Consider the following 27,999-nt stretch of genomic DNA (forward strand, 5'->3'; position numbering starts at 1 on the left):
GTCAGGTTTGTTACCGCTGAGCCACAGCGGGAACTCCAGGCCTCTGTGTTATTGGGAGACCATGGGTGAGACTGCCCCTCTCTGAGCCTCAGTGTCCGTGCGTGATGCCCCTTGGCACTCTCATCTGGGTGAGTCCTGCGGGAAGCGCCTTTACTTTCCCTGCCAGCTAGTGGCCAAAGGGCAGGGCCACCCACGAGGTAATGGTTAACTGGATCCAATGCTCCATCTATAAGGCGCCTCCTCGGCTTGCCAAGACACCACAGGATGCCGTGGGTGAAGGTGCTTGGAGGGGTGGTGGGGGCCGCCGCCCTCCTAGGGCTGGGAATCATCCTGGGCCACTTTGCCATCCCCAAGGGGGCCAACCAGCCAGCTTCCCAGGAACTGGACCTGGACCCGGAGATCCTTGAGACCGTCATGGGACAGCTAGATGCCAACAGAATCCGCGAGAACCTTAGGTGAGAGGCCTACCTGCCTGCCCCTCCTGCGTGCCTGAGGCCCCTCTCTGACCCGGCGCCTGCCCCTCCCTCTCCCCCCTGCAGAGAACTCTCCAAGGAGCCGCATGTGGCCTCCAGCCCCCGGGATGAGGCGCTCGTGCAGCTATTGCTGCAGCGCTGGCAGGACCCGGACTCGGGCCTGGACTCAGCCGGCACCTCTGAGTACGAAGTGCTCCTGTCCTTCCCCAGTCAAGAGCAGCCTAACCACGTGGATGTTGGTGAGGTCCTGCTCTGGCCTGGGAATGCCCATGGGCTGGGAGCCTCCCGGCCCCGTCCTGACACTGCCCTCTCTCCATAGTGGGTCCCTCTGGGGACATCCTCTTCACCTGCCGACGAAGCGAAGAGAACCTGACTAAGGACCAGGAGGCGCCTGATGTGCTGCCACCCTATGCTGCCTATGCTCCCCCTGGAACCCCTCAGGTGGGCCTGGGACGCCCCCTCTCCACTGCCATGGCTCAGCTCCCCCTGCCTCCCCCAGCTTCTCTTGTTCTGACTCAGGGGCAGTTGAGGAAAGGTGCTTCACCTGGGTCTCAGCTCCACTCCCGCAGGATTTGTTTGGGTCCACATTCCTTGGCGACTCCTTTTGCCCATCACTTAGTCATTCAACAAACACTAATGGGTCCTGCTCAAGGCCAGGCCTGATACAGAGTCCCTGGACACAGAGAGTGGAGGAAACCAGGTGTGACTTTGTCTTGGGGAGCTTATAAGCTCTGAATGAGGTAGGGGAGCAGTCTAAATCCTTTATCCTGCCATTCAGCCTTACTTTTCTTTCCCCACCTGCCTTTCCTGGGCCTGGATCTAAAGGTCATCTCTTGGGAATAGGGCCTCCTTGTCTACGCCAACCAGGGCTCGGAAGAAGACTTCCTGTACCTATACAATGAGGGCATCAACCTGCAAGACACCATCGCCCTCACCCGCTACGGGGGTGTAGGGCGGGGGGCCAAGGTAAGCAGCAGCTCTCAGTGCAAGGGGCCGCTTGGGGACAGGGGCTGTGTGGGGGGAGGGGCCGGCCATGGATAAGGGGAAGTGGGGGGCAGGGGACGGAGCCAGGCTGAGTGGTGCACCAAGGCCTGGGTTGGGGCAGGAAGGCGACTCCTCCGGCCCACCTTGGCCTGCCTTGGGATTCTGCCTAGCCAGGCTCTAGCCCATTGATTGGCCCAAAGAGCATGTAGGTGCTGTGTGACTTTGGGTGCCTCTCCTAACCTCTCTGAGCCTTAGGAAATAAAGGAATCGGGCAAAAGTTTCAGGTTCGATATTCTGGAAGTGCAGGTCCTCCTGTGAAGTAGTTCTTCCGAATATCCCCGTTGGCCCTCCCCCACCCCCAACTTGCTCCTTTTCAATATACAGTTTTGACTGAGGATTACATGTCTATGATTTTAAATGTTTATTTACTTTAAATATAAAAAGGTAAGCGTGAGAGAGGGGACTAGGGAGTTAGTGTTTAGGGGGTACAGAGGTTCAGTTTTGCAAAACAAAGAGTTCTGGAGATCAGTGGAGGTGATGGTAGCACAATAATGAGAATGTATTTGATGCCACTGAATTGCCTGCTGTAAGATGGTTAAGAGTAAATTTTATGTTACCTCTATTTTATCACAATTTAAAAACATGCTTGTGATAAGAGGTGGGGGCAAACAAGGAAAGAAATGAGAAGAAAGGGGAACAAGCATGGTAGAATTATACAGATTATGGCAATTCTAGTTTGAAAAACAAAAAGGTATAGAATGGAAAAGTTTTCCCATAATGCCATCCTCCAAAGAGGTAGCTTCCCCCCCCCCTTTCTTTCCTGCTGCTTCCAAGCCATGTGGAAGTTTCTTGGCTAGGAAGTTTCTCGAATCCATGCCACAGCGATGAGCCAAAACTCCCCTATTTTGTTGTTATTGTTCTAAAACATATTTAACATAAAGCTTACCGTGTTAACTAGTTTTTAATGTACAATGCTGCGGCATGAAGACTGCTCACAGTATTGTGCAACCATCACAACTATCCATTTCCAGAATGCTTGTATGCTTCCAAATGAAACGCTGGGAGTTCCCGTTGTGGCTCAGTGGTTAACGAATCCAACTAGGAACCATGAGGTTGCGGGTTTGATCCCTGGCCTTGCTCAGTGGGTTAAGGATCCGGCATTGCTGTGAGCTGTGGTGTAGGTCACAGACGTGGCTCAGATCCTGCATTGCTGTGGCTCTGGTGTAGGCCAGTGGCTACAGCTCCCATTGGACCCCTGGCCTGGGAACCTCCATAGGCCACGGGAGCGGCCCAAAAAAATCACAAAAAAAGACAAAAAAACAAATGAAGCACTGGACCCATTAAACATTAACTCATTCACTCTCCTCCTCTATTTGACTTCCTATCTCTACGAATTTGCCTATTCTGGGTCCCTCCCATATGAGGAATTAAATCTTGTGATGTTTGTCCTTTAGTGTCTGACTTATTCACTTAGCATAATGTTTTTGAGGTTCAGATGTTTCAGAACTTCATTCCTTTTATTGGGGGGGGGATCTTTCTGCAGCATATGGCGCTTCCCAAACTAGGGGTCAAATCAGAGCTGTAGCCACCGGCCTATGCCACAGCCACAGCAACACCAGATCTGAGCCGCATCTGTGACCTACCCCAGAGCTCACGGCAACTCCGGATCTTTAACCCACTGAGCAAGCCAGGGATCGAACCCTCCACCTCATGGTTCCTAGTCAGATTCATTTCTGCTGTGCCACAATGGGAACTTCAGAATTTCATTCCTTTTTAAGGCTGAGTAATATTCCCCTGTACGTTGTATACTACATTTTACTTATCCTTCACCAGTGATGGACAGCTGGACTGTTTCCACCTTTTGGCTACTGTGAACTGCGCTTATAAGAACATGAGTATAGGGGAGTTCCCATCATGGCCCAGCAGAAACGAATCTGACTAGGAACCATGAGGTTGCAGGTTTGATCCCTGGCCCCACTCAGTGGGTTAAGGATCTGGCATTGCAGTGGTGTAGGTCGCAGATGTGACTCGGATCTTTTGTTGCTGTGGCTGTGGCTGTGGCCGGCAGCTAAAGGTCCGATTGGACGCCTAGCCTGGAAACCACCATATGCCACAGGTGTGGCCCTAAAAAGCAAAAAACAAAACAAAACAAAACAAAAACACATGGGTATAAGGCCACATCCTCCTTTTTAAAATGCAGTTGCACAGGACTCTGCCGTAGGTGCTTGGCTTATTTCCTGGCCCCACTGACGGTGCACTGGCTTGCCTGTGCCCAGCAGCCCTTCGCGCTCTCAAGCAGCACTGTTACAAATGACTTGTGTGGGCATTATCTTGCTGGGTGGGCAGGCAGATCTGTCCTGGCTGCCACAGTAAGGGCGGGGGGTGGGGGCATGGATGGGGAAGAGGAACAGGATGTGCTCCCTTCCCGCCCTCCCCTAAACGCAGCCTCCTCTGCCTCCTGCAGGCTGTGAATGCCGCCAAGTACGGGGTGGCTGGGGTGCTGGTGTACACGGACCCCGGCGACATCAACGATGGGAAGAGCTTGCCCAACGAGACCTACCCACACTCCTGGGGTCTGCCTCCCTCGGGGGTGGAGCGAGGCTCCTACTTTGAGTATTTTGGGGACCCCCTGACTCCTTACCTTCCAGCCAACCCCTCCTCCTTCCGCCTGGACTCTGCCGATGCTTCTGGATTTCCCCCAATTCCCACTCAGCCCATTGGCTTCGAGGATGCAAAAGTCCTCCTCTGGTGAGCTTGTGTCCTGGGGTCTCCTGCCCACCCTCCAGTGGCCCCCAAACTCCACCCCCCCCACACACCCTTATCTGCTCTAAGGGCCTCCCCCTCTTCCCTAGTAACCTCCAGGGAAACTCAGCCCCAGAGGACTGGCAGGGAGCCCTGGGCTGCGAGTACAATTTGGGACCTGGCTTCCGTCCTGACGGCAACTTCTCAGCAGACAGGTGAGATGGGCCCCCTCCCTCCCCACCTCTCCCCTCCTCCCTTGTTATACTTCCTCCACTCTGGGCTTCCTCTCTGCTCACTTCAAGGCCTGGACTTTCCCTTTCTTCTCCCCCCACCCTGTCCCTGATCCCAAAGTATCTGCCTTGTCTTTGGGGAAACCTGCGCAACAGCTGTGTGCCCCACAAGGCTCTGCGGGGTCACCCCACCCTCATCTCAGACCCCACTTCTCCAGCCTCCCTCTCTCTTCAACACACCAAGCTTGTTCCCAAATCAGGACTGCCTCTGCCGTTGCTGTTCCCTCTGACGGGAACACCCTTCCCCACGCTCTGCCACTCCTGCCTGCACCAACTTCCCTACCTGCCACCAGGTACCGTCTCAAACGGGCAGCTTGTCAATGGCCTCCGAGCCCCTTCGCCGCCTGCGGTTGCTCACTTCCTTGGAGTCTGTCTCCCTCGGGAGAAGGGAGGTCCCTCTCGCGAGGGAGACAGCCATGGGGGGAATGGGGGTGGGGGGTGGGGGTCCCACGTCTGTCTCAGTCATTGCCCAGAGCCTGGTACCGGCGTCACTAGGTATCCACTTAGTGAGTGAGCGAGCACGGAAGAAAACTGGAGTCAGAAGAGCTGGGCTCTAGCCGCCCTGCGTCTCCGGGGACTTCCGGGCAAGCGGCCTTGCCAGGCCCCTTTCCTGCTCTGGGCTTCGGTTTCTCCTACACCAGCGTCGGTGGGGGGAGCGGGAGATACCAAGACGCTTGTCGTCCCCCTTCGCTCCCCCAGCCAGGTGAACGTGAGTGTCCACAACCGCCTGGTGCTGCGGAACTCGTCCAACGTCCTGGGGATCATCCGCGGGGCCGTGGAGCCGGGTGAGCGCCTCCTCCCCGCTCCGGAGCCCCCAGCACGCCGCCCACCCCCGAGCGCCCCCGCCCCGCTCTCTCGGGTTTCTGACTCTGCCCCTCCCGCCAGACCGCTACGTGATCTATGGGAACCACAGGGACAGCTGGGTACACGGGGCCGTGGACCCCAGCAGTGGCACGTCTGTCCTCCTGGAGATCTCGCGCGTCTTGGGGACTCTGCTGAAGAAGGGTGAGGCAGTCTCCCTCCCCTGGATAAGGAACTTTATCCCCTGGAGGTCACCTCCAGCCCACTGTGCCCTGCGCTTGTGGGCATCCTGTCTCACTTCCTCTCTCTCATTCTCCAGGGCCACTTGTGCCAAGCTTGAGGGCCCTGGGGGCAGACATGCATGGGCATCAGCCCTAGCCTTGCTTGAACAGCCCAGTGTTGTACAGGGAACTCGTGCAATACCTTCTGAGGGCCTCCTGTGCCCTCCAATGAAGCGAGGCCAGATGGGGCCCCAAGCAAGGCAGTGCCCAGATGGCCCTAAGGAAGTCTCAGTTCAGCTGGGGAGGGGATGGCAATTGTTAACAAGTATGTCCCCTATGCCTACTGTGTGCCAAGCCAGTTCAAAGCACTGGACATCCCCCAGTGAACACCAGAGTTCCTGCTGTAATGACAACAGTGAAACACGCAATAAAGAAAAACGTACAGGGCTTGCTGTGAAGACAGCGGTTCCGGGTGGGGGGGTGGAATTCAGATGGAAGGCAAAGCATGTGGGAAGGAGCAGCTGGATCAGGTGGCAGAGCTGTGTATTTCCTAAAAATAAGGACATTGTTGGAGTTTCCTTGTGGTGCAGTGGGTTAAGGATCCAGCATTGTCACTGCAGTAGCTCTAGTTGCTGCTGTGGCACAGGTTCCATCCTTGGCCTCAGGGAACTTCCACATGCCATGGCATGGCCAAAAACAAAAAAAAGGACATTCTCTTTCATAACCACAGTACAATGATCAGAATCAGGATATTAACAATTTTTCCAGCTTTTCTGATGACTTTTAGAGCAAAAGAGTTTTCTGGTCAAGAGCCGGTTCAGGATCACGTGTGTGCATGGTCATTGCATGGATCATCTGTATTAGTTCCTCAGCTGTTCTTTCTTTCACGATCCTGATATTTTCTTGACTGTCTCTCAATTTGAGTTTGTGCTATTAGATTCGGGTTACGCATTTTCGCTTTGTTATTGCGAACATGTAGTCATTTTATACTTCAAAAGTTTTCATTTAGGAGTTCTTATTGTGGCTCAGTGGCAACAAACCTGACCAGCATCCATGAGGATGTGGGTTTGATCCCTGGCCTTGCTCAGTGGGTTAAGGATCCGACGTTGCTGCAAGATGCAGCTTGGATCTGGCATTGCTGTGGCTGTGGTATAGACTGGCAGCTGCAGCTCTGATTCGACCCCTAGCCTGGGAAACTTCCATATGCCGCAAGGTGCAGCCCTTAAAAAGACCAAAAAAAAGTTTTTCGTTAAAACGAAAAGATGAGGATTGATCAAAGGGGACTGAGTTGCAGGCAGAAATGGGAGCACAGCCAGGAGCACGTGGTGCCATGGAGGGTGAGGGGGAGTCCGAAGGAGGTGAGGGGCCGAGCAAGGACCTTGGAGGCTTCCGGGAGGTGGCTGAGGATTATGGCAGGAACAGTGAAGGCATAGAGGCTGGAGATGGAAACCAGGCTGCAGGAGGCTATGAGAAGCAACGTGCGGCATTGCTTAAGCCCCAGGACTCTGGAGCTAAGCCTTGGATTTGAACGCTGGCTCTCTTGCCTACCAGCTGTGTTACCCTGGGCAAGTCATTAAACTTCTCCGTGGCTCAGTTTCCTCAGTGGAGACAATGATACTCTGTCCCTCAAGACGTTGTTGTAAGGATTGGTCCAAAAGGCATCATGCTCGAAGGAGAATGTGAATAGGTATCTTCACCAAGTGAAGACGACTGGGGGGAGTTTTGCGCGGGACGCGTAGAGGAGAGGTCTGGGGTACCTTTAGTCGACACAGATGGAGAGGAGAGGGTGGCAGGGCATTCTGGCAGAGGGGACCACCTGACCGATGAAGACCGGTGAAGACGGGCGTTGGAGGCAATGTCGGGGTTGTCGCAGCAGAGGAGAGGCGCGGGGTGAGAGGAGGATGGAGCCTCAGGGAAGGCTGGGCTGGGGAGGTGCCAGAACCAGTCGCCCGCCGCCCCGCCCCTTCCAGCCCTCTCTCCCCTCCACATCCCTAACCTCCCCCTAAGCCACCCCAGGATCCGCGGGATCTTGCCCTCCAGCCCTCTATCCCCCTCCCCAGGCACCTGGCGTCCCCGCAGGTCAATCGTGTTTGCGAGCTGGGGGGCAGAGGAGTTTGGGCTCATCGGCTCCACAGAATTCACCGAGGTGAGTGAGCCTCGCAGGCAGGCGCTCCGGGGGTGCGGGGGGGCGGTCCCCAGGGCGGGGCAGAGCGGGGCTGACGTCGTCCCGCCCACCTGCAGGAATTCTTCAGCAAGCTGCAGGAGCGCACCGTGGCCTACATCAACGTGGACATCTCGGTGTTTGGTATGAGGGACGGCCGGGCCGACTGCGAGCAGGGAAACGAAAGGGTGGGGCCCAAATAGAGTCTTTTTCTCTGATCCTTTCACAGCCAACGCCACCCTGAGGGCGCAGGGGACGCCCCCGGTCCAAAGTGTCATCTTCTCCGCAGCAAAACAGGTGGAAGGGGGAGGGGCTGGGAGCCAGGCCGCGGGGAGGGCCGTCGGGGCGGGACTACGGGGGTAGGCGGGGCTGGAGCGGGTACTTCTTAGAGGGACGGCGGGTGGGACGGAGGCTGTGGGCAGGGCCTTGCAGGATCCGTAGGACTGTGCGTGGGCCGGAGACTCGGTGGTCAGAGCGGAGCACCGGTCTGGTAGTTGGATCTGAGGAGGGGCCAGCCCGAAGACTAGATTCTTCTCTACTCAGATCCCGGCACCAGGGCGCAGCAGTCTCAGCATCTACGACAACTGGATCCAATATTTCAACCGTAGCAGCCCGGTGTACGGCCTGGTCCCCAGGTGAGCCCAGAACCGGAATGGGGACCCTGGACTGGTGAGCTGGCCCAGCACCGTGACCATCTTCCTTCCCGCAGCTTGGGCACTCTGGGCGCTGGCAGCGACTATGCACCCTTCATTCACTTCCTGGGCATCTCCTCCATGGACCTTGCCTACACCTACGACCGGGTAAGCGGGCACACCCTCCGCCCCCAGCTTGGTGCCTTCCTGCCCCCTCCTCTCCTCTGGGCAGCTCCAGTGCAAACTGAATCTGGCGCCATCACTCAGTAGCTGTGCTGCCTCCGCCAAGTTTCTTAACCTCTCCCGGACATGTCTTCCCGCTTCTGTGTTATTTTATCAAATTTAAGATACTGCTGAGTGGAAGATGCCCTGTGCTGATACGCACTATTCAGGAGGGGAAAAAAATCACTGTCAGTTAGTTCCAGGATGACATTGACTGTAAGAAGCATTCTGACTCCAGAGATCTTAAAATGAGAAAAATATTTATCTCAGAATAGATGAAATAACCATATAAAACAGGGATGGTCTGAGGGTGAACTGAGATACAAAGTGCCCAGATTGTGTTTCCCTCTTTGAGACTCCAAAAAGCCCTCTCTCCTCTCTTGCTCCTGGGTGGTGAAGCTGGGATTTCAATCCTCTTGTCTGACTGCAAAGCCCTAGGTTCTTCTCCTTCATGTGAAGCAGGAAACTGGCATCTGATCCAGCTCTGCCACTTGTTATCTGTGTGATGTCAGGAAAGTTACTTCACCTCTCTGAGCATGTTCCCTCGTCTGTAAAGTGGGGATCCTAGAACCTTCCTCACAGATGTGGTGACAACTGAATTGAGATAATGTCTCTGCATCGTACAGCTCCTTCCACTTCCCATCCTAAGCCTGCCAACTCTGGCCTTATTCCCTCAGAGCAAGACGTCAGCCCGGATCTACCCCACCTACCACACTGCCTTTGACACCTTTGATTACGTGGACAAGTTTGTGGACCCTGGTGAGGAGGGGGGGCAAGGGCCATCCTGAGGCTGGAGGAAGATGGGCTGAAGACTGAGCCCTGGCCTTGTCACCCTCCCTGCAAGGTTTCAGCAGCCACCAGGCTGTGGCCCGGACAGCGGGCAGTGTGCTTCTCCGGCTCAGTGACAGCCTCTTCCTACCTCTTAACGTCAGTGACTACAGCGAGACCCTCCACAGCTTCCTGCAGGCTGCCCAGCAGAACCTCGGGACCCTGTTGGAGCAGCAGAGCATCAGCCTGGGTACGGGGCCCCCCAACAATGAGGCATGGGGAGCCCTGCACCCTCAGGGCTAAGATGCTGGCTGTTCCCCACAGGACCTCTGGTGACTGCAGTGGAGAAGTTTGACGAGGCAGCCACAGCGTTGGGCCAGCACATATCAGCACTGCAGAAAGGCACCCCCGAGTGAGCAAGGGCTGCAAGCAGGTGTCTGGGAGGGTGGCGTCCAGGGCAGAATGCAGGCTGGCAGTTGGGCTGCTGGCTAGAAGGTGACCAGAAGGTCCTGTCACCTCCAGCCCCCTGCAGGTGCGCATGCTCAATGACCAGCTGATGCTCTTGGAACGGACCTTCCTGAACTCGAGAGCCTTCCCGGACGAACGCTACTACAGGTGAGCCTGTCCCAAAGCTCTTGGGAGGTGAGGCTGGGCAATGGGCACCCACCCGAAGGAGGGCAATGTCAGTTGTGCTGGCCTTTAGCACACAATCCAGCCCCTGGAGACCGCTGGAGAGTCAGGCTCACAGGAGGGGAGGCAGATGGGTCAATGTCACCCTGGGAATAGAACCTACATCTCTTCCCGCCAGCACTGCTGTCAGGGCCCAGCTTTCAGAGGCAGTGGAGGGGTGCTTCTGTGCCTAGCTGTGCTCCAGGCTGAAGCCCTCCTCTTTCCTGGCCTCTGAATGACCCTGATCCTCCCTCATTTCTCTCATCAGCCACGTGCTCTGGGCACCCCGAACCGGCTCTGTAGCCACGTTCCCAGGCCTGTCCAATGCCTGCTCTAGAGCCATGAACACCACTTCTGGATCTGCAGCCTGGGCCGAGGTGCAGAGGCAGCTCAGCATCCTGGTGGCGGCCTTGGAGGGTGCGGCAGCCACCCTGAGGCCTGTGGCTGAACTCTGACCGTAACCCTCATTCTTCAGCGCCCACCCCCCTTTATTCTAACCCTCGCTCACTCCAGTTCTGAGTCTGTTGCTGTCTTCCTTGCTATCAGGAGAGGACAGGGCCTCAGGGCCCTCTCACACTTCTGAGGCAACAGCTCGGGGCCCCACTGCTGTGGACACTTGAGGGCAATGACAAGCCCCAGATGCAAATTTCCCTCATTCTGGCTCTTGGTTGGCAGAGGGTGAACAGGAGACAGCGAGGGTGGCAGTGGCAAACCCACCAGCTGCCCTTGGTGGTGGATGGGTGAGGATGGGATGCGTAATGCCACGCTGGGATGTCAACTCATAGACCACAGAGCTACCCCTCAGGCATCAGAGGCAAACTGAGGGGCAGGGTGGACAGGGCATTGCCCAGGTTGGGTTCCCCTCCCCCCAACCCCCTAACATGTCTCCACTCCTCCCTTCTCTCCCCCAAATAAACGGAATCTAACTGTTGTCCCAGCAAGACAAGGTCTGTTTATTGCACGAGAACTGTGAACAAGAAACCTGAGTGCTTCAGCCCCGTCCTGGGGCTCAGGGAGACTGCACAGCCCCTCCTCACGCTGGGGACTCAGGTCTGTTCACAGCCTCATCTTCCTCCTCTGCCATGACCACCTCTTCCAGGGTGCGCCCCCCAAGTTTGCTCTCCACCAACATCTGGCAGGTCCCGGCAGGTGGCGGCCCCTCCTCCCTGTAGCGACCCCTCAGGAACACAACTCTCTCCTGTCCATCTAAGGGCAGTCCGTGAGCCTGGCACAGGTCCCGGGCCTCCTCGGGCCCATCTAGGGCCAGGAGGTGGACCATGAAGCCCAGGGGCACCGTCTGACCCTTGGGGGTGCTCAGAGCACGAGCGAGGCGGGCCAGGGCTCCCCGGCGCGCACGGCCCACATGACACTGGACAGCGCAGCTCTGCAGGTAGGGCAGGGAGCGGAGCAGGCGAAACAGGCGTGCAGCGTTGCCTTCGCGGAAGGCGGAGTCCACTGCCAGGGCGGTGCGCAGCGCCGGGCAGGAACGCAGGGCGGCCGGCAGCTGCAGAACCTCGTGAAGGGCCTCCACGGAGCCTGTGAGGGTGGGGAGCCTGAATGAGGATGCTCAGGCCTTGCTGGAGCAGGCCCACCTTGCGGCCCATCCCCTAAGGTCTCCCCCACCTCCTCTCCCACGTGCTGCGGCCCTCAGCCACGCCCACCTCCTCTGGCCGCCAAGAGCTCACTCCCTTCTCCCTCCGTTCCCGCCACGGCCCTCCCCAGGGGCCAAGCCTAACCTTCCTCCCCCTTTCTCCCTCAGCCCCTTCCTAGGCCATAGCGGAATCTCTGGCGAGATTCCCGACACCCCCCTGCTCTTTATCTTTGCAGGGCCGCACCTGTGGCATAAGGAAGTTCCCAGGCTGGGGGTCAAATCAGAGCTACAGCTGCTGGCCTACACCACAGCCCCAGCAACATGGGATCTGAGCCTCATCTGCAACGTACACCACAGCTTAAGGCAATGCTGGATCCTTAACCCACTAAGCGAGGCCAGGGATCGAGCCCACATCCTCATGGATCCTAGTTGGGTTTGTTAATCACTGAGCCATAAAGGGAACTCCCCAAACCCCTTCACATAGTCTGAGGAGATCCTCCGAATAGTGAGAAAGCGTTTACAGATGAGGGAAACAGGCCCAGGAAACTTAGTGACTTGCCCAAGACTGTCCCAGAGTATATATGCAGCAGAACCTGACCCAACCAAATCCAAGTTTTCTGATTTTGAATCCAGCTCTTTCTCCACTGCCCCTAGTGTCCCATAGATTTAGAAGTCAGCCCCGCCACTCCTTCCCCTGTCTGCCTGGTAAGACAATTTCTTTTTCAAATTCTGCCCCTGCTGCCCTTCCAGGAGAATCATGACACTAGAACCTTGGGTCACTAACCTGAGGCTTCTGACCATTAAGAGGTTGTGAAGTCAACAGCACTGATTTACAATTAAATAGAACAGAATTTATTAAAATGTACCATCCATCCATAGGGAAAAAAAAATCTAGTCTTGAAACTTCTGTCTCAGATATATTTGTTGGCATATGTGTTCTCAACTGCTCTGCAACACTGACTGAACTGAAGTTTTTTTTGTTTGTTTTTGTCTTTTTGCCTTTTCTAGGGCCACTTCCTTGGCATATGGAGATTCCCAGGCTAGGGGTCTAATCGGAACCGTAGCCACTGGCCTACGCCAGAGCCACAGCAACGCGGGATCCGAGCCGAGTCTGCAACCTACACCTCACGGCAATGCCGGATCCTTAACCCACTGAGCAAGGCCAGGGATCGAACCTGCAATCTTGTGGTTCCTAGTCAGATTCGTTAGCCACTGTGCCAGGATAGGAACTCCTGAACTGAAGTTTTTTAAAAAAGCTTAAGGAGTTCCTTTGTGGCGCATTGGGTTAAGTGGCATTGCCATCACTTCAGCAGCTTGGGTTGCTGCTGTGGCTCGGATTCAATGTCTGGCCGGGGAACTTCCACATGCCACAGGCAAGACCAAAAAACAAAACAAAACAAAATAAAACAAACAAAAAAACAAAAACAACTTAAAAATCACTATCTAGGAATTCCTGTTGTAGCTCAGTGGTATCCATGAAGATGCAGGTTTGATCCCTGGCCTCACTCAGTGGGTTAAAGGATCCTGCCTTGCAGTGAACTGTGGTGTAAGTTGCAGACGCCACTCAGATCTGGTGATGCTGTGGCACAGGCCAGCAGCTGCAGCTCTGATTTGATCCCTAGCCTGGAAACTTCCATATGCTGAGGGTAAGGCCCTAAAAGACAAAAAAAAAAATTAAAAAATCACTGTCTAGGTCAACTTTCCCATTCCGACCCCATCCCCTCCACTTCTGTTAAGAAAAAACTGAGACCCAGAGATGGGAATGGCCAGAAGGTCCAGGTAAGGGCTCAGCGAATCTCGCACACTGCCTGAGACACACATTTAGGAGACAGGAACGGAGAGGAGAGGGAGCTGGTGGTGAGGTTTTTAAGCTTCTCCTTCCTTTCCCGGCTTTCACTGTCCCCACAGAGGGACGCTTGTCCCTGAGCTCTGCTCGGTCGTGGGGACCCAACTCACCCAGGTTATATAGCAGAAAGAGACCCTGGAAGGTGGCCTGGCGAGGATGTGGCCCGGCACCCAGCGCGTAGCAGCGCCGCAGAGAACCGAAGCTCTCCTGCACCTGGGCCTGAAGCAACATCGGATCAGCCAGCCCGTGGGATGCGTTGGGTTCGAGCCGCGCCACCACCGCCAGCAGCACTGCCAGCGCCGCTTCCAGCACCAGCGCTGCCTCGGCGTCACCCGCGCCCTGCAGGGCCAGGTCCAGCCGCACCGCCCGCAACCGGTCCGCCACGAAGCTGGCCACCTCGGCGCGGGATGCGTCGGTGCGCTCGGCCACCTCTCCGGCCAGATAGCGCACGGTGGCCAGCAGGACGGACGGCGGACGCAGCTGGCTCGGCGGGGGCCGCGCCTTCCCGGCGGCCGGCCGGCTGTATTCCTTCACGGCGCGCTGCGGGTCGGCTCGAGGCCGGTCCCCAGGGCACCCCGGCGCCACCTCGAAGCGGTGCAGGCGGCACTCCTTTTCGCGCCGGGTGCGCTCGTTGGCCGGACACATATCCAGGCACGTGCCCAAAGGCAGCTCGTAGCCGGGCATGGGTGGGCTGAGGGGAAAGAATGCTTGCTCAGCATCCAGGAGACAGCGGCGGCCACTCGCCCCATCCTGCGGGAGGGCACGCCGACGCCGGTAGTTGTTCAAGGGAACTCTGAACCTCCCAGCCCGGTCTAAGCGTCCCAGCCGCCCGTTAGGCCAACGCCGTCCTCTCACCGACTCCGGTCGCCTTCCAACTGATCCTCGAACAGGCCTCCCGAGATGCTCTGCGTTGCCGTTCAGAGCGCTCAAGACTGTCCCTTAGGCTCAGGTCCCGCTAAAGCCCACCCATGATGCACCGCTGTAGTCTGGGCCACTCCCATGATGCACCGGTTTGTAGTCCCTTCCGCGACCAATCGCTTTGTAGGAGAGGCGGGGCAGGAGTGAGGCCACGCCTTCTCAGGCTCCCGCCCTCAGCTTGGCTTTGGACCACCAGCCCAAAATAGGAACCCCGGCTCTGGGTCCTCTTGATCATCCTTTTGGGCCGACAACCTGGTTCAAGCAGCCTGCCATTCTCTTCTGTTTCCCTGGACACCCTTCTCCCTATTTTCTAGATCAGGGGTCAGCAAACTTTCTGCAACAAGCTAGACAGTAAATGTCCTGGAATTTACAGGTCACAACTAGTCAACCCTGCTACTCTTCAGTTCTGCTGGTGTAGCGAGAAAGCAACCATAGGCAATACAAAACGAAGGCCTGGTTATGGTCCAATAAATTTATTTTTATTTTTGGCCGCACCTGTGGCATGTGGAAGTTCCCAGGGCAGGGATAGAACCTGCACCACAGCAGCAACCTGAGCCACGGCGGTGACATCGCTGGATCCTTAAGCCACTGCACCACAAAGGATCTCCAAAATCTTTTAATTTATTTCTGTTTTTTTCTTTTTCGGCCAACCCCACGGCATACGGAAGTTCCTGGGCCAGGGATCCAATCTGAGCAGGAGCTTCGCCTTGCATCACAGGCTGCAGCAACACCAGATCTTTAACACTGTGCTCGGGATCCAACTGGTGCCTCCATGGAGAGGAGCCAGATCATTAACCCACTGCGCCACAGCGGGAACTTCCAGAATCTCATTATTACTTCTTCTTTTTTAGCATACGGAATTTCTGGGCCAGGGATCAGATCTGAGAGGCACTGGATCCTTAAGCCACTGTGCCAGGCCAGGGATCAAACCTGTCCCAGCACTCCAGAGATGCTGCTGATCCCGTTGTGCCACAGCAGAAATTCCCAAAATCTTATTTTTAGATATTTAAATTTCATATAATTTTTCCCTGTCACAATATTATTGATTTTTTTCAACTATTTAACAAAATGGTAAAAACCATTCTAGCAGTGGGCCACATTTGGTTGCAGGCCACAGTTTACAGACCCCAGTTCTAGATGTATAAGCAGATCGTTTTGGAACCAGAGCTGCTGCTCACATGTCAAGAGAGAAACAGGCAGGATCAGAAGTGTGAGTCCCTGATTCCAAGGTGGCAAGAGTAGTCAAGGAACTGAGAATTCATTATTTTTCTCATTCTTGGTCCCATTACACACAGAAATGGCCTCTGGAGTTACAAGACCAGAAGATCAGACCAGGCACCAGAAGAGAAGAGGGTGGCTGGCAGTGCTGGAGCTAGAGTCTTAGGAAAGAGTCCACTCCCTTCTCAGGGGGGGAGCTGGGACAGATGCAGGTGCAGGATTTCCTCTGCCCGCTTCAGGTACTCAGCCGCCTTCTTCTTCACACCCTCCCGGCGGGCAGGTGACGGGTCGCCTGTGAAGACAGAATGGCTCAGCAGAGGTACCTGGGTTCAGAACCCCTGGTCTAGCCCCTTACAGTTCATAGGGCATCATCATGTGTCTTTTCCTGCTCCCTGGGAGTCAGATATATTGTCCCCATTTGACAAAAAAGAAAACAGAGGCCACAAGAGATAAAGAAATGGCCCAAAGTGATAGAGCTGGTCAGTAAGGAGCAATTTTGGTCCTTGATCTGCTTTTCACTTTCCTTTCCTTTCACCGAACCACTGGGGAGCCCAGGCCTGACCCTCCACCATCCAGTCCTGCTCACCAGGAACTCCCTGAAGCAGGATGTGCACGCCGTCCCGGTAGCCCTGCAGAGCTGCAGGGTAGGCGCCTGCCCTCTCATCCCGTAGGGCCTGGGTGATGAGCTTGGTGGCTTGGTTCAGGTAGGCAGGGGCGGGCCCTCCTTCCTCATCCTCTTCCTCCTCCTGCCCTCCTGGCTCCCAGGGTTCCTGGTCCAGCCTTTCGGATTCTGCTTCCAACGCTGCCAGCTCGCCTAAGTGGGTAGGACTGGGGCCTGCACCTTCTGCAATGAGAGATGGAGGACGCAGGCCTGACTGGCCTTCCTTTTCCCAGGGCCAACTGCCCACCCTCAGACCTCTCTTGCCCATCAGGGTACCAACCTGTCCTGGATTTCCTAGTGCCTGAGCAACCCAAAAGCCACTTTGCCCACAGCAAACTTGTGCATGATCTATTTGGCTGGTGGAATTCATATACTTTTGTAAAAACAGCCTTACCTTCCTAATTTTTTATTTTGAGGTATAGTTGACTTATATATTACATAAGTTTCAGGTGTACAACAGAACCTAATTCTTTCTTTCTTTTTTTGGTCTTTTTGCCTTTTCTAGGGCCGCTCCCGTGGCATGTGGAGGTTCTCAGGCTAGGGGTCTAATTGGAGCTGTAGCCGCCGGCCTACACCACAGCCACAGCAACCCAGATCTGAGCCGTGTCTGTGACCTACACCACAGTTAACGGAACACCGGATCCTTAATCCACTGAGCGAGGCCAGGGATTGAACCCACAACCTCATGGTTCCTAGTCGGATTCGTTAACCACTGTGCCATGACAGGAACTCTCTAACTCTTTCTTTAGGTACACATTAATGTTAGTTTGCAAGCTCTGGGTCGGTGGTTCTCCCTCCCTCCTGACCATAATGGACCTACAAATCCAAGAATTTCCTCCACAAAGTTTAACTGAAGGATGCTAGAGTCACTATGGCAGGCCAAGGGTAGACATGTGCCAAGCCTTGGAATCTTCGAATAATGGATTCAGAGAATCTCAAGGCCTTTTTAAGGTCTTGGAATTTCAGCTGAAGCTCCAAATGTGAAGACAGTGGGTGGCAGGTATTCGCACATTCCAGAGAGAAGGGCTCATTATATCTCCTACAACTGGCAAAGAGAGGCTCAAAGATCCTGCCTGCAGCTTACAGGAAAGAAGGCTAGAAATACGGTGAATCGGAGTTCCCGTGGTGGCGCAGTGGTTAACGAATCCGACTAGGAACCATGAGGTTGCGGGTTCGATCCCTGCCCTTGCTCAGTGGGTTAACGATCCGGCGTTGCCATGAGCTGTGGTGTAGGTTGCAGACTCGGCTCGGATCCCGCGTTGCTGTGGCTCTGGCGTAGGCCGGTGGCTACAGCTCCGATTCAACCCCTAGCCTGGGAACCTCCATATGCCGCGGGAGCGGCCCAAGAAATAGCAACAATAACAACAACAACAAAGACAAAAGACAAAAAAAAAAAAAAAAAAAAAAGAAATACGGTGAATCTCTGATGAAAAGGCTTTTTATTTTTTATTTTTTGGGCCGTACCCTCGACATATGGGGGTTCCCAGGCTAGGGGTCCAATTGGAGATGTAGTCGCCGGCCTACGCCAGAGCCACAGCAACGCAGGATCCGAGCCACATCTGAGACCTACACCACAGCTCACAGCAATGCCAGATCCTTAATCCACTGAGTGAGGCCAGGGATCGAACCTGCAACCTCATGGTTCCTAGTTGGATTCACTTCCACTGCGCCATTATGGGAACTCCCCGAAAAGGCTTTTGAAGGGAAGGTGGAGGTACAGGAACCACCACTGCACACCACTGGCCTGGAGAGGGAAGGGTGGACCTCTCTGCAACCCCATCCAAGTGACCCCATGTGGAGACCAGGGGCCTCCTACAGGAAGGGAAGGTGACATTTTACTTCTCAGGTGGAACTACCGGCCTCCTGTATTGCAGAAGATGGAAGAGGTCTTGGGACACCTTAGCACTTGGTATGTGTGATGGAGAGAGATGAGTGGCAGCTCTTCGCCTGGAGAATTCTGATGGCGAAAGGCTTGCTGGAGGCGCCCACAATGTGCGGCACGTTTTTTCCTGGGCCGAGGGACAGTCTTGTGGGAGCTGCCTTGGAGGAGTCGGGACAGGCTCCTGCCCAAGCATCTGTGCCCTGGGCACCCCAGGGGGCTTGGCTGGAGCAAGGCGGAGGATCTGGATGCCTGCCTCTCAGTGGCGGGGTTCCTCAGCCGCAGCAACACCATTCCTGCTCGCCTTTCCCTCCAACCCCCTCCTTCCCTTTGTGGGGGTGGGGAGCAGCAGAAGAAGAATACAGGACACTCTTCACACCCTTGTCACCAAGGCCAGGGGCCAGGCCACCAGTCAGGCTTGAGCTGGTGGGGGAGTGAGGCTCAAAACTGGATGGGAGGGAGCTCCCGTCATGGTGCAGTGGTTAACGAATCTGACTAGGAACCATGAGGTTGCGGGTTCGATCCCTGGCCTCGCTCAGTGGGTTAAGGATCTGGTGTTGCCCTGAGCTGTGGTGTAGGTCGCAGACGCAGCTCGGATCTGGTGTTGCTGTGTCTGTGGCCTAGGCTGGTGGCTACAGCTCCGACTGGACCCTGAGCCTGGGAACCTCCATGTGCCACAGGTGCAGACCTAAAAAGACAAGACAAAAAAAAAAAAAAAAAAAGACTGCCAAGGAATCCCAAATGAACCGGTTTCATGATGATCCTGAAATGCGAACAGCCACTTCCCTACCCCAGTAACAGGATAAACTCAGGGAACTTTATAATGAAAAGATCCAGTGCCTCAGAGCCTGCGATTGTCAACTCCCTGATGTGACAAGGAGCTTAGGACCGGGGTCTCCGTGGGGGGCCTTCCCTCTCTGGTGCCCCCACATGCCAGCAGCTGCTCCAGGGGCCTCCTCTGCTGTCCTCTGAGTCCATACCTCACCCACCTCCCCTTGACCGGCAGGCCTCTTCCGCCTTGAGGATCTACAGCCAGACCCCGAAACGAGCCAGGAAAGCCCCACTGCTGGCTTCCAGCAAAGGAACTCAAACCCTCCCAGGGCAGTGCGACCCCTGCTGGTTCCAGAGCTTTCTGAGGGAGAAGATCCCACGGAGGGAGGAAGTGGCTCACCACCTCCATGGCTGCTGGTTGTACGGAGCATCCAGCACGGCGACCCCAGCCCCGGGAAGGGGGACTGCTTCTAATTCTCATCAAGGCTGCCATTCGCCCACAGGGGGGTGCCTTTCTCGGCTTTCCACAGGCACCGCACAGGCCAGCTGGCAGCCATGCCTGCCTCAGCACCCCCTGCCCCTAAGGCCCTCCTGCCCAGCTGCCCCCCTCACCCCCAACCCCAACTGTCCCAAGGTGTTACCTTCCTTGGAGAAGGGGTCGAAGAGGGCAAGCTCAGCCTCAGTGAGGGGGCCTCGGGCAGGGGAACCAGACGTGTCCTCGGTGCTCCCACAGTTAAAGAGGAGATCCAGGGCCTCCTGGGCAGGGCTGGATGGTGGGGGGTCCACTGAGGAATAGATCATTGGGGACATTCATGCCTGCCTTTATTATTTGCCAGCTTTCAAAATGTAATGACCCTCTCACTGAATCCTTGGAGCAACCAGGCGCATGGACAGGCCCATTCTTAGGGTTTCTGCCCATTTTACGGATTAAGAAACTAGAACCCACGAACCCAACTAGTACCCATGAGGATGCAGGTTCGATCCCTGGCCTTACACAGTGGGTGAAGGATCTAGCCTTGCCGCGAGCTGTGGGGTAGGTCCTAGAAACGGCTGGGATCTGGCGTGGCTGTGGCTGCGGCATAGGCCTGCAGCTACTGCTCCGATTCAACCCCTAGCCTGGGAGCCTCCATATGCCGTGGGTGCGGACCTAAAAAAGAAAGACAAAGAAACTAGAGCCCAGAGAAGGAAAATGGAGTTCTCCCCTCCCCCTTTCCCCGTCCCCACACTCTGGGCCCTCTGGGCCGCTTCCCACCCCCACCCCATGTACCTGGCCCCTCCAACTCCTCCAGGCCCCTCCTCTCTGCAGGGAGAGGCTGGGGCAGCCAGGACTCGTGAGGCTGCACCCGCGGCTCATCAGGGGGTGGTGTGGGGATCAGAGGGGGTGGCAGGATGTGCAGGTCCCTGGACGTCTCAGAGGGCCGTGTCACCTCTCCACCCTGCGGGAGAGAAAGACCAGCCAGGGGGAGTCACAGGGTGCAGCTTATGGGCAGGGAAGCTTCCCAGGTGCCCGGGGCCGGGGAAGAGCAGGTACACGTACCCGGAAGAACTCCTTGAGCTGGGGGCTGTTGTTGAGCGCGGGGATATGCACAGTGAAGCGAAGCAGGTCCTCGGCCCCCTTTCGCCGCTCCTCGATCACTGAGGCTTCAAACCGGCCTGCACCCACCAGACACGGGGCAGGGAGAGCAGGGTGACTCACCAGGGCTTCCGGCCCCCGGGGCCTGAGAGGATCTGAGCAGCCCACGCCCCCTCCCCATTCTCCCAGCAATCTTCCTTGGCTCTGCCTCAGGGTGGGGTTCTTGCAAGGAGGGACCAAGCTCCCTATTCGCCCATTTACCAGATGTTTATCGAGCATCTACTATGTGCTAGGTTTAGAAGGTGAAAGAGAGAGGCAAGGTCTCTGCCCTGGTGGATATATCACATCCTAGACAGGAGGAAGCAGGAAACCAACAAGAAACAAATCATTTCAAATGGTTCTGATGTAGCAGGGCGGCAAGTAAAATTCAGAGAGGGGAAGTGACTTGCCCAAGGTCACACAGCAAGTAGCCCATTTTCACAGTTTCACTGTTCTGTTTCAGGTATCACTCGGAGTTTTGTTTTTAGCTGTACCCCTGGCATGTGGAAGTTTCCAGGCCAGGGATCAAATCCAGGCTGCTGCAGTGACACACTGGATCCTTACCCTGATGCACCACAGGAGAACTCCCCATGCAGACAGAGTCAGTTAACTCTGGGCTAGTTATTATGCTGCCAGGGGGAGGAGACTGCTGTTTGCTCCACTGCTTGGCATATCCTGCCAGCAATGACCTTTCACCTTGCTACGAAAGAACATCTCCTGTGAGTCTAGAGACCCAAGGAAGAGATCAACCCTGTTCACCAGAAATAGAATCTGAAAATTTACAATTTCCTAGTAGCTACATTTCACTTTATTTTTTATTTTTTTCTAGTAGCTACATTTTAAAAAAGTAAAATTAGTTTAATTTTAATTATATATTCTCTTTAACCCAATATGTTCAAAGTTTTTTTTTTTTTTTTTTTTTGGATGCACCCACAGCATTTGGAGCTTCCCAGGCTAGGGGTGACATTGGAGCTGTAGCCACCACCCAACGCCACATCCACGGCAATTTGAGATCCAAGCCGCATCTGCAACCTGCACCACAGCTCACAGCAACTTGGGATCCTTAACCCACTGAGCAAGGCCAGGGATCAAACCAGCATCCTCTTGGATGCTACTGGGATTTGTTTCCATTGCACCACAATGGAAACTCTCTGTCCAAAGTATTCTCATTTGAACATGAAATCAATATGCAAATTAGCGATAGTTTGCATTCTCTTTTTTGGGGGAGTGGGGCTCACTCTCAGCAAGTGGAAGTTCCCAGGCTAGGGGTCAAATCGGAGCTGCAGCTGCCGGCCTACGCCACAGCTACGGCCACGGCCACGTGGGATCCAAGCCGTGTCTGCAACCTACACCGCAGCTCATGGCAACGCTGGATCTTTTACCCACTGATCGAGGCCAGGGATCGAACCCATGTCCTTGTGAGTAGGAGTCAGGTTCGTTACCACCGAGCCATGACGGGAACTCCTGCCGTCTTCTTTCAGTGTGAATTCGGCCCTTACAGAACATCTCGGTTTAGACGAACCACCTTTCTCATGCTTCTCAGCCACGTGTGGTTCGTGGCCACTGTGTCTGGACAGCATAGGTCTAGAGGAAACTTTGCCACTTACAGGTCGAGCCCCTTCGTCTCTGAGCCCGTATCCTCTCCTTGGACATGGAGCCCGTGAGGACAGAAATGGCAAAGGGTTTGGCACATGATAGGGGCAAGGCTCACAGCAGTTTCTCCATCTGTAAAATGAGGCCACCTCTACAGGCCCATCCAGCTGTCTGAAACATGGCACAACCAGGAGTGTCGGGCCCCCTCTCTCCAGTCCGCACCAGCAGGGGTCTCCTTTGGCCAATGCTCCCTCCTCCCTCCGTCTTTGGCTTGAATGCCTGGGTCGAGGCTCACCAAACACCTGGGCGCGGGGGAAGGCAGGGAACTCCTCCAGGCGGCGGAAGAGGTTGCGGTGGGTGTAGGCCAGGTCCCCATGCAGCTTCCGAAAGTCGCTGTACCGCTTCCAGACCACCACCTAAGAGGGACAGGTGTTCTGACCGGGCGGAGCAAGGGTGGGACTCGGCCTTTCCCACCCCAGCCCTGGGCTCTGTGTGCCTTATGGTGACACACCCAGCGTCAGGGAGGAAGGTGGGCTGCTCGCCTGGCAGAGCGACCCCCTGTTCCTTTACCGTTTCCAGATCTGGAATTGGGAAAAGGTCCCCTCCTCCCAGGAGCCTCACCTCTTTGACATCTTCCGGGTCCCTCTTTGAGATGAACTGAGGAAAAAAGGCAAGAACCAGGTGAGACCAGAGACAGACACCTGACACCCCATCACCTGTAAAAGCACAGGATGCCCTGGCTACCGCCCAGCCCCCTTCAGAGGGGCAGACCCTTTGACCGCAGGTATCAAGGTGTTCTGGCTTTGGAGTTCCCATGGTGGCGCAGTGGTTAACGAATCCGACTAGGAACCATGAGGTTTCGGGATCGATCCCTGGCCTTGCTCAGTGGGTTAAGGATCCGGCATTGCCGTGAGCTGTGGTGCAGGTTGCAGATGCGGCTCGGATCCTGCGTTGCTGTGGCTCTGGTGTAGGCCGGTGGCTACAGCTCCGATTCGACCCCTAGCCTGGGAACCTCCGTATGCCGCAGGAAGCAGCCCTCGAAAAGGCAAAAAGACAAAAAAAAAGGTGTTCTGGCTTTAAGGCTCTGAGCTTTTTTTTTTTTTTTTTTTTTGACTTGAATATAATTTTATTTTAATTAGCGTCTCAAATGCACATCGTTTTATTTATTTATTTTATTTTAATTTTTTTGTCTTTTGTCTTTTCAGGGCCGCACTTGCAGCATATGGAGGTTCCCAGGCGAGGGGTCCAATCGGAGCTACAGCTGCCAGCCTCCGCCACAGCCACAGCAACACCAGATCTGAACCACGTCTGCGGCCTACACCCCAGCTCATGGCAACGCTGGATCCTTAACCCACTGAGCGAGGCCAGGGATTGAACCTGCAACCTCATGGTTCCTAATCGGATTCATTTCTGCTGTGCCATGAGGGGATCGCCATCAAATGCACATAGTTTTAAAAATCACATGAAGGGCTCTGAGCTTTAAACTTTGAGCGGTTTTTCTTCCATGCACCTCAGTTTCTTCATCTGTCAAACGGTTATCAACCTGGCTCCCTGGACTCTGTAATCAATAGAAATTGATGAAGCCAGACGAGGAATTCAGGCAAGGCTGTATGTGGACCCATTTGCACCACCAGGGAGTGAAAACAAGTAACAGACACCCTTACTCATGTTGCTCTCCCAGGAGGGCTGGCCAGTCCCTTAAATGGGATGAGGGTGGGGGTGGATTGGCAGGGGCGGCTGGAGGGGGGGCTTAGGTAGTCTGTCCACCCCCTTGTGGTGCTGTGTGTCCAGGGATCATGCTCAGGAACCCGCTGATTTTGCTCCTGGCACTTGGTTTGCGGCTTTTGTGTATCTTACTGTTCATGGCTGCCTCGACTGTGCATGCACGCAGTTATCCGTAGCCCCTACAAGCTTCTTTGCGTTCTCTGTCGAGGTGCAAATGCAAGCTCTTTAGTAAAGTTCCAGCCTCTCTCAAAATGGGAAGGTCCTTAAAGGTCTGTCTAGAGCCTCAGCCCTACTTTTTTTTTTTTTTTTTTTTTTTTGCTTTTTTTAGGGCCGCACCTGCGACACATGAAGGTTCCCAGGCTAGGGGTCAAATTGGAGCTACAGCTGCCGGCCTACATCAGAGCCACAGCAACTCAGGATCCGAGCCGCATCTGCGACCTACACCACAGCTCATGGTAACACCAGATCCCCAACCCACTGAGCGAGGCCAGGGATCAAACCCAAAGCCTCATGCATGAGTCGGATTTGTTGCCGCTGCGCCATGAAGGGAGCTCCTCAGCCCAACTTTTATCTCAGTTCCTTCCAAGGGCCAAGTTCCTGCATCTCCTTCTGAAACCAAAGAACCCCAAGTTCTCTAAAGAATGAGTTTCTGGGAGTTCCCATCGTGGCGCAGTGGTTAACGAATCCGACTAGGAACCATGAGGTTGCAGGTTCGGTCCCTGCCCTTGCTCAGTGGGTTAACGATCTGGTGTTGCCGTGAGCTGTGGTGTAGGTTGCAGACGCGGCTCGGATCCCGCGTTGCTGTGGCTCTGGCGTAGGCCGGTGGCTACAGCTCCGATTCAACCCCTAGCCTGGGAACCTCCATATGCCGCGGCAGCGGCCCAAAGAAATAGCAACAACAACAACAACAACAACAACAAAAAGACAAAAAGACAAAAAAAAAAAAAAAAGAATGAGTTTCTGTCCCAGGAGCCACCCCTTCCTTAAAGGAGGAAGCCTCGGTGGGCGAACACTCCTGGACACAGAAGAAACTGTCACTGGGGTTGGGACTCCTGAGTAGACTAGTGTCTGAGGTGGAAGATTCCATTTTCATTATATGCTCCTAACAGTTAAAAAATAACATCTTACAGCTCAAAGTAACTTTCACAGTTTTCACAACAACTCCTGTTCAGTATCTTAGATCCCAGGGAGGCAGACGCGATTAACAAGTCCTTTTAAAAGATGAGGAAATAGGAGTTTCCATTGCGGCACAGTGGGCTAAGAACCCGACTGCAGCGGCTCCAGGCAAGGGGCAGCGCAGGGAGTTAAGGATCTGGTGCTGCTGCACCTGCGGCCTAGATCGCAGCTGTGGCTCAATCCCTGACCAGGAAACTTGCACATGTCATGGGTGTGGCCAAAAAAAAAAAAAAATACCCCAAAACAAAACCTGATTAAATGGAAGCTCAGATGAGGGATGTGACCTGTCAGGGGGACTCCTAACCCTGAAACCCTGGCCTTTGCTGTTCACAACAGACTTCCCTAAAATAATATTGGTTAAAAAAAAACTATATTTAAAAACCAATGAGGGAAGTTCCCACTGTGGCTCGGCAGGTAACCAGCCCGACTAGTATCCGTGAGGATTCGGGTTCGATCCCTGGCCTCGCTCAGTGGGTTGGGGATCTGGCGTTGCCATAAGCTGTGGTGTAGGTCGAAGACGAGGCTCGGATCCCATGTTTCTGTTGCTGTGGCTGTGGTGTAGGCCTCCAGCTGCAGCTCCGATTCAACCCTAGCCTGGGAACTTCCATATGTCGTGGGTGAGGCCCTAAAAAGCAAAAAACAGAAAAACAATAAAACTCTGAGGGAGTTCCCTGGTGGCCTAGTGGGTTAAGGATCTAATGTTGTCACCGCTGTGACTCAGGTTTGATCCCTGGCCAGGGAACTTCTGCATGCCATGAGCATGGCCAAAAACCAACCAACCTACCAAACAAAAAACCCACTAAGGAATATATCCCTGACAAATGACTCCTACTCAGAATATAAAGAACTCCTACAAATCAATATTAAAAAGACAAACAACTGAACTTTACAAAATGGATAAAATACCTCAACAGGCACCTCCAACCAAAGAAGATTTTGAATGTCCAAAAAGATTTTGAAAATATACTCAACTTCAAAATTGTCACCAAAGTAATACTCCAGTGAAATATTACACACCCACCAAAAATGGTTAAAATTAAAGATGCTGGAGTTCCCACTGTAGGTCAGTGGGTTAAGAACCCAACTAGTATCCCTGAGGATGTGGGTTCAGTTCCTGGCCTCAATCAGTGGGTTTAAGGATCGAGCATTGCCATGAGCTATGGGCATAGATTGCAGATCTGGTGTTGCTGTGGCTGTGGCATTGCCGTGGCTGTGGTACAGGCTGGCAGCTGCAGCTCTGATTCAACCCCTGACCAGAAACTTCCATATGCTGCAGATGCAGCTGTAAAAAGATCCCCCTCCCCCCGCCAAAATGTTGATGATACCAGGTGCTGGTGAGAATGGGAATATAAAATGTTACAACTATTTTGGAAAACTGGCAATTATTGGGAAAGCTACACATATGCCCATCAAATGACCCAGCAATTCCCAGGGACTATCTTTTTTTCAATTCTTATTTATTTACTTATTATTGACGTAGTTGATTTACAATGCAAACACGTACATACATTTTCTTTTTCAGATTCTTTTCCATTATAGTTTATTACAAGATTATAGTTCCTTGTGCTATATAGTAAGACCTTGTTGATTATCTATTTTATATATAATAGTTTGTATCTGCTAATCCCAAATTCCTAATTTATTACCCACCCTCCCCCTTTGGTTACCATAAATTTGTTTACTCTGAGTCCATTTTTGTTTTGTAAATAAGTTCACTTGCATCATTTTTTAGATTCCACATATAAGTGGTATCATATAACATTTGTCTTGGACTTTTTATTTGCGTTTTTTAGGCATGAGAAAGACATAAAAGATTTGGGGAAAGCTCATTTTAAACATCTAGGATAGGATTCTGCATTTAAACCACTTTGAGGAACATTTAGGATAGGATTCTGCATTTAAACCACTTTCCTGGCTCAGTGGTTAACGAATCCAACTAGGAACCCTGAGGTTGCGGGTTCGATGTGGCTGTGGGGTAGGTCGGCAGCTCCATCTCCAATTCCACCCCTAGCCTGGGAACTTCCATATGCCTCGGGAGCAGCCCTAGAAAAGGCAAAAAGACAAAACAACAACAACAAAAAACCCACTTTGAAAGTCTTTACGTTTTTGCTTCACTTTAATAGTTACTAATGCATCAGTGCCTACTGCAAAATTGTGAAAGTATATTAAAAAAATTTACAGTGAAAAATCTTTCCCAATTAGTTTTTGTATATGGCTCTACAGATATTGTTATACTGTTGCTATTTTAAATTATTTTCATGATTTCTTCCATGTCTCTCTATAATATATTTATAACGTTGGCACTGCTTCGTATGTCAACTTTACTCTGTATATACTGACTTCTCGTTATGACTGTGAAGAGGAGACTTACTCCTTAATTTCTTTTGAACTGTATGAGCTTTTAGTCCTACACAAGCATTATTTTTTGAAAAATTAAAAGTAATTCAACTCCTTAGAGGGCTTTTATGTAAATATCAAACAAACCAATAGACAGAACTTACTCCAAGAGATTGGAGAACTAACCAATATTTGGGTTGAGCCAGAGTTTTCATATTAACTTAAAGAAATTAAGTTTGATTGCCAGACGCCGAGCGTAGGGAGTGGGCACCCACACCTCACCGGCTGGGCACTGCTGTCACGCCCTTTTAAGAGGGCAGCGCCCTTCTACGGCCCCACTCCTAGACGGCTAAAGAAGTAAACGAAGGCTCTTACCGCCACCGTCTCTTAAAGGGGAAATTCATTTCCAGCGTCTAAAATGGGAGCTTGCAGCAGCGTCTCGCCTTAAGGTAAAACACGGCCCCCTCTTGTTAAAAGGGTAAAAGTCCCCGCTGGGCCCCATCTCACCTGCGCGGTGACTTTGTACTCGGTGTAGCCCTTGGGGTGGGTCCGGGGGTCGGAGACTGTGTAGTGCCGCAGGAAGTCGTCCTTCGCCTGGCGGGACATGGCAAACGAGCTGGAGCGGAGCTGCCCGCCGCCCTCCGCCTCCTCCGCGCCGCCCCCGCCCCTCCAGGTCAGTCTCCACGAGCCAACGCCTCTCCTGGGCTTG

The 27,999-nt window shown here is 53.9% G+C and overlaps 3 protein-coding genes across 6 annotated transcripts; 1 reads left to right on the plus strand and 2 right to left on the minus strand.

The window, feature by feature from the left end:
* The first annotated feature begins 251 nt into the window (after nucleotides 1-251).
* NAALADL1 (N-acetylated alpha-linked acidic dipeptidase like 1) lies at nucleotides 252-10,904 on the plus strand. Of its 2 annotated transcripts, XM_003122546.5 has the most exons (18): nucleotides 252-455; nucleotides 540-712; nucleotides 793-914; nucleotides 1,317-1,439; nucleotides 3,922-4,205; nucleotides 4,310-4,414; nucleotides 5,189-5,274; nucleotides 5,375-5,494; nucleotides 7,572-7,657; nucleotides 7,753-7,816; nucleotides 7,902-7,969; nucleotides 8,216-8,307; nucleotides 8,382-8,472; nucleotides 9,204-9,285; nucleotides 9,371-9,544; nucleotides 9,619-9,706; nucleotides 9,817-9,909; nucleotides 10,232-10,904. In XM_003122546.5, exons 1-18 carry the CDS (start codon nucleotides 265-267, stop codon nucleotides 10,416-10,418), a joined length of 2,229 nt encoding a protein of 742 aa, XP_003122594.2. In that variant the 5' UTR covers nucleotides 252-264; the 3' UTR covers nucleotides 10,419-10,904. The 2 variants fall into 2 exon arrangements, with proteins under 2 accessions (XP_003122594.2, XP_084866886.1); XM_085010760.1 differs by lacking the exon at nucleotides 7,902-7,969 and having other exon boundaries at nucleotides 7,753-7,860.
* Nucleotides 8,770-14,363, minus strand: SAC3D1 (SAC3 domain containing 1). The gene is made up of 3 exons (XM_003122567.6): nucleotides 14,256-14,363; nucleotides 13,511-14,091; nucleotides 8,770-11,499 (listed from the first exon to the last, which is right to left on the minus strand). The coding sequence occupies exons 2-3, from the start codon at nucleotides 14,082-14,084 to the stop codon at nucleotides 10,997-10,999; spliced, it is 1,077 nt and encodes a 358-aa protein (XP_003122615.3). The 5' UTR covers nucleotides 14,085-14,091; nucleotides 14,256-14,363; the 3' UTR covers nucleotides 8,770-10,996.
* Nucleotides 14,364-14,775: 412 nt separating this feature from the next.
* Nucleotides 14,776-27,966, minus strand: SNX15 (sorting nexin 15). Of its 3 annotated transcripts, none has more exons than XR_014836856.1 (8): nucleotides 27,798-27,966; nucleotides 22,674-22,709; nucleotides 22,348-22,468; nucleotides 20,385-20,500; nucleotides 20,115-20,283; nucleotides 18,638-19,632; nucleotides 16,123-16,849; nucleotides 14,776-15,828 (listed from the first exon to the last, which is right to left on the minus strand). XR_014836856.1 is itself a non-coding variant. In XM_003122547.5 (8 exons), exons 1-8 carry the CDS (start codon nucleotides 27,894-27,896, stop codon nucleotides 15,722-15,724), a joined length of 1,050 nt encoding a protein of 349 aa, XP_003122595.2. In that variant the 5' UTR covers nucleotides 27,897-27,966; the 3' UTR covers nucleotides 14,776-15,721. The 3 variants fall into 3 exon arrangements, 2 of the variants coding, with proteins under 2 accessions (XP_003122595.2, XP_084866894.1); XM_003122547.5 differs by having other exon boundaries at nucleotides 16,123-16,380; nucleotides 19,489-19,632; XM_085010768.1 differs by lacking the exons at nucleotides 20,115-20,283; nucleotides 20,385-20,500 and having other exon boundaries at nucleotides 16,123-16,380; nucleotides 19,489-19,632.
* Between the last annotated feature and the right edge of the window lie 33 nt (nucleotides 27,967-27,999).

Source organism: Sus scrofa, chromosome 2 (genome assembly GCF_054392235.1).
Source record: "Sus scrofa isolate SSC_HxYL_T2T_F1_AM1 chromosome 2, Sscrofa_HxYL_maternal_Yorkshire_Landrace_v2.0, whole genome shotgun sequence".
Lineage (NCBI taxonomy): Eukaryota > Metazoa > Chordata > Mammalia > Artiodactyla > Suidae > Sus > Sus scrofa.

Bases quoted from the DNA above. Each gene is read 5' to 3' on its own strand.
- NAALADL1 (XM_003122546.5), top strand. From the start codon at position 265: ATGCCGTGGGTGAAGGTGCTTGGAGGGGTGGTGGGGGCCGCCGCCCTC. The intron at 915-1,316 runs GTGGGCCTGGGA...TCTTGGGAATAG, and splicing joins CTCCCCCTGGAACCCCTCAG to GGCCTCCTTGTCTACGCCAA. The intron at 9,545-9,618 runs GTACGGGGCCCC...TGTTCCCCACAG, and splicing joins GCAGCAGAGCATCAGCCTGG to GACCTCTGGTGACTGCAGTG.
- SAC3D1 (XM_003122567.6), bottom strand. From the start codon at position 14,084: ATGCCCGGCTACGAGCTGCCTTTGGGCACGTGCCTGGATATGTGTCCG. The intron at 11,500-13,510 runs GTGAGTTGGGTC...CCACCCTCACAG, and splicing joins CTTTCTGCTATATAACCTGG to GCTCCGTGGAGGCCCTTCAC.
- SNX15 (XM_003122547.5), bottom strand. From the start codon at position 27,896: ATGTCCCGCCAGGCGAAGGACGACTTCCTGCGGCACTACACAGTCTCC. The intron at 20,284-20,384 runs GTACGTGTACCT...TCTCTCCCGCAG, and splicing joins AGCTCAAGGAGTTCTTCCGG to GGTGGAGAGGTGACACGGCC. The intron at 19,633-20,114 runs GTACATGGGGTG...TCTATTCCTCAG, and splicing joins GGAGGAGTTGGAGGGGCCAG to TGGACCCCCCACCATCCAGC.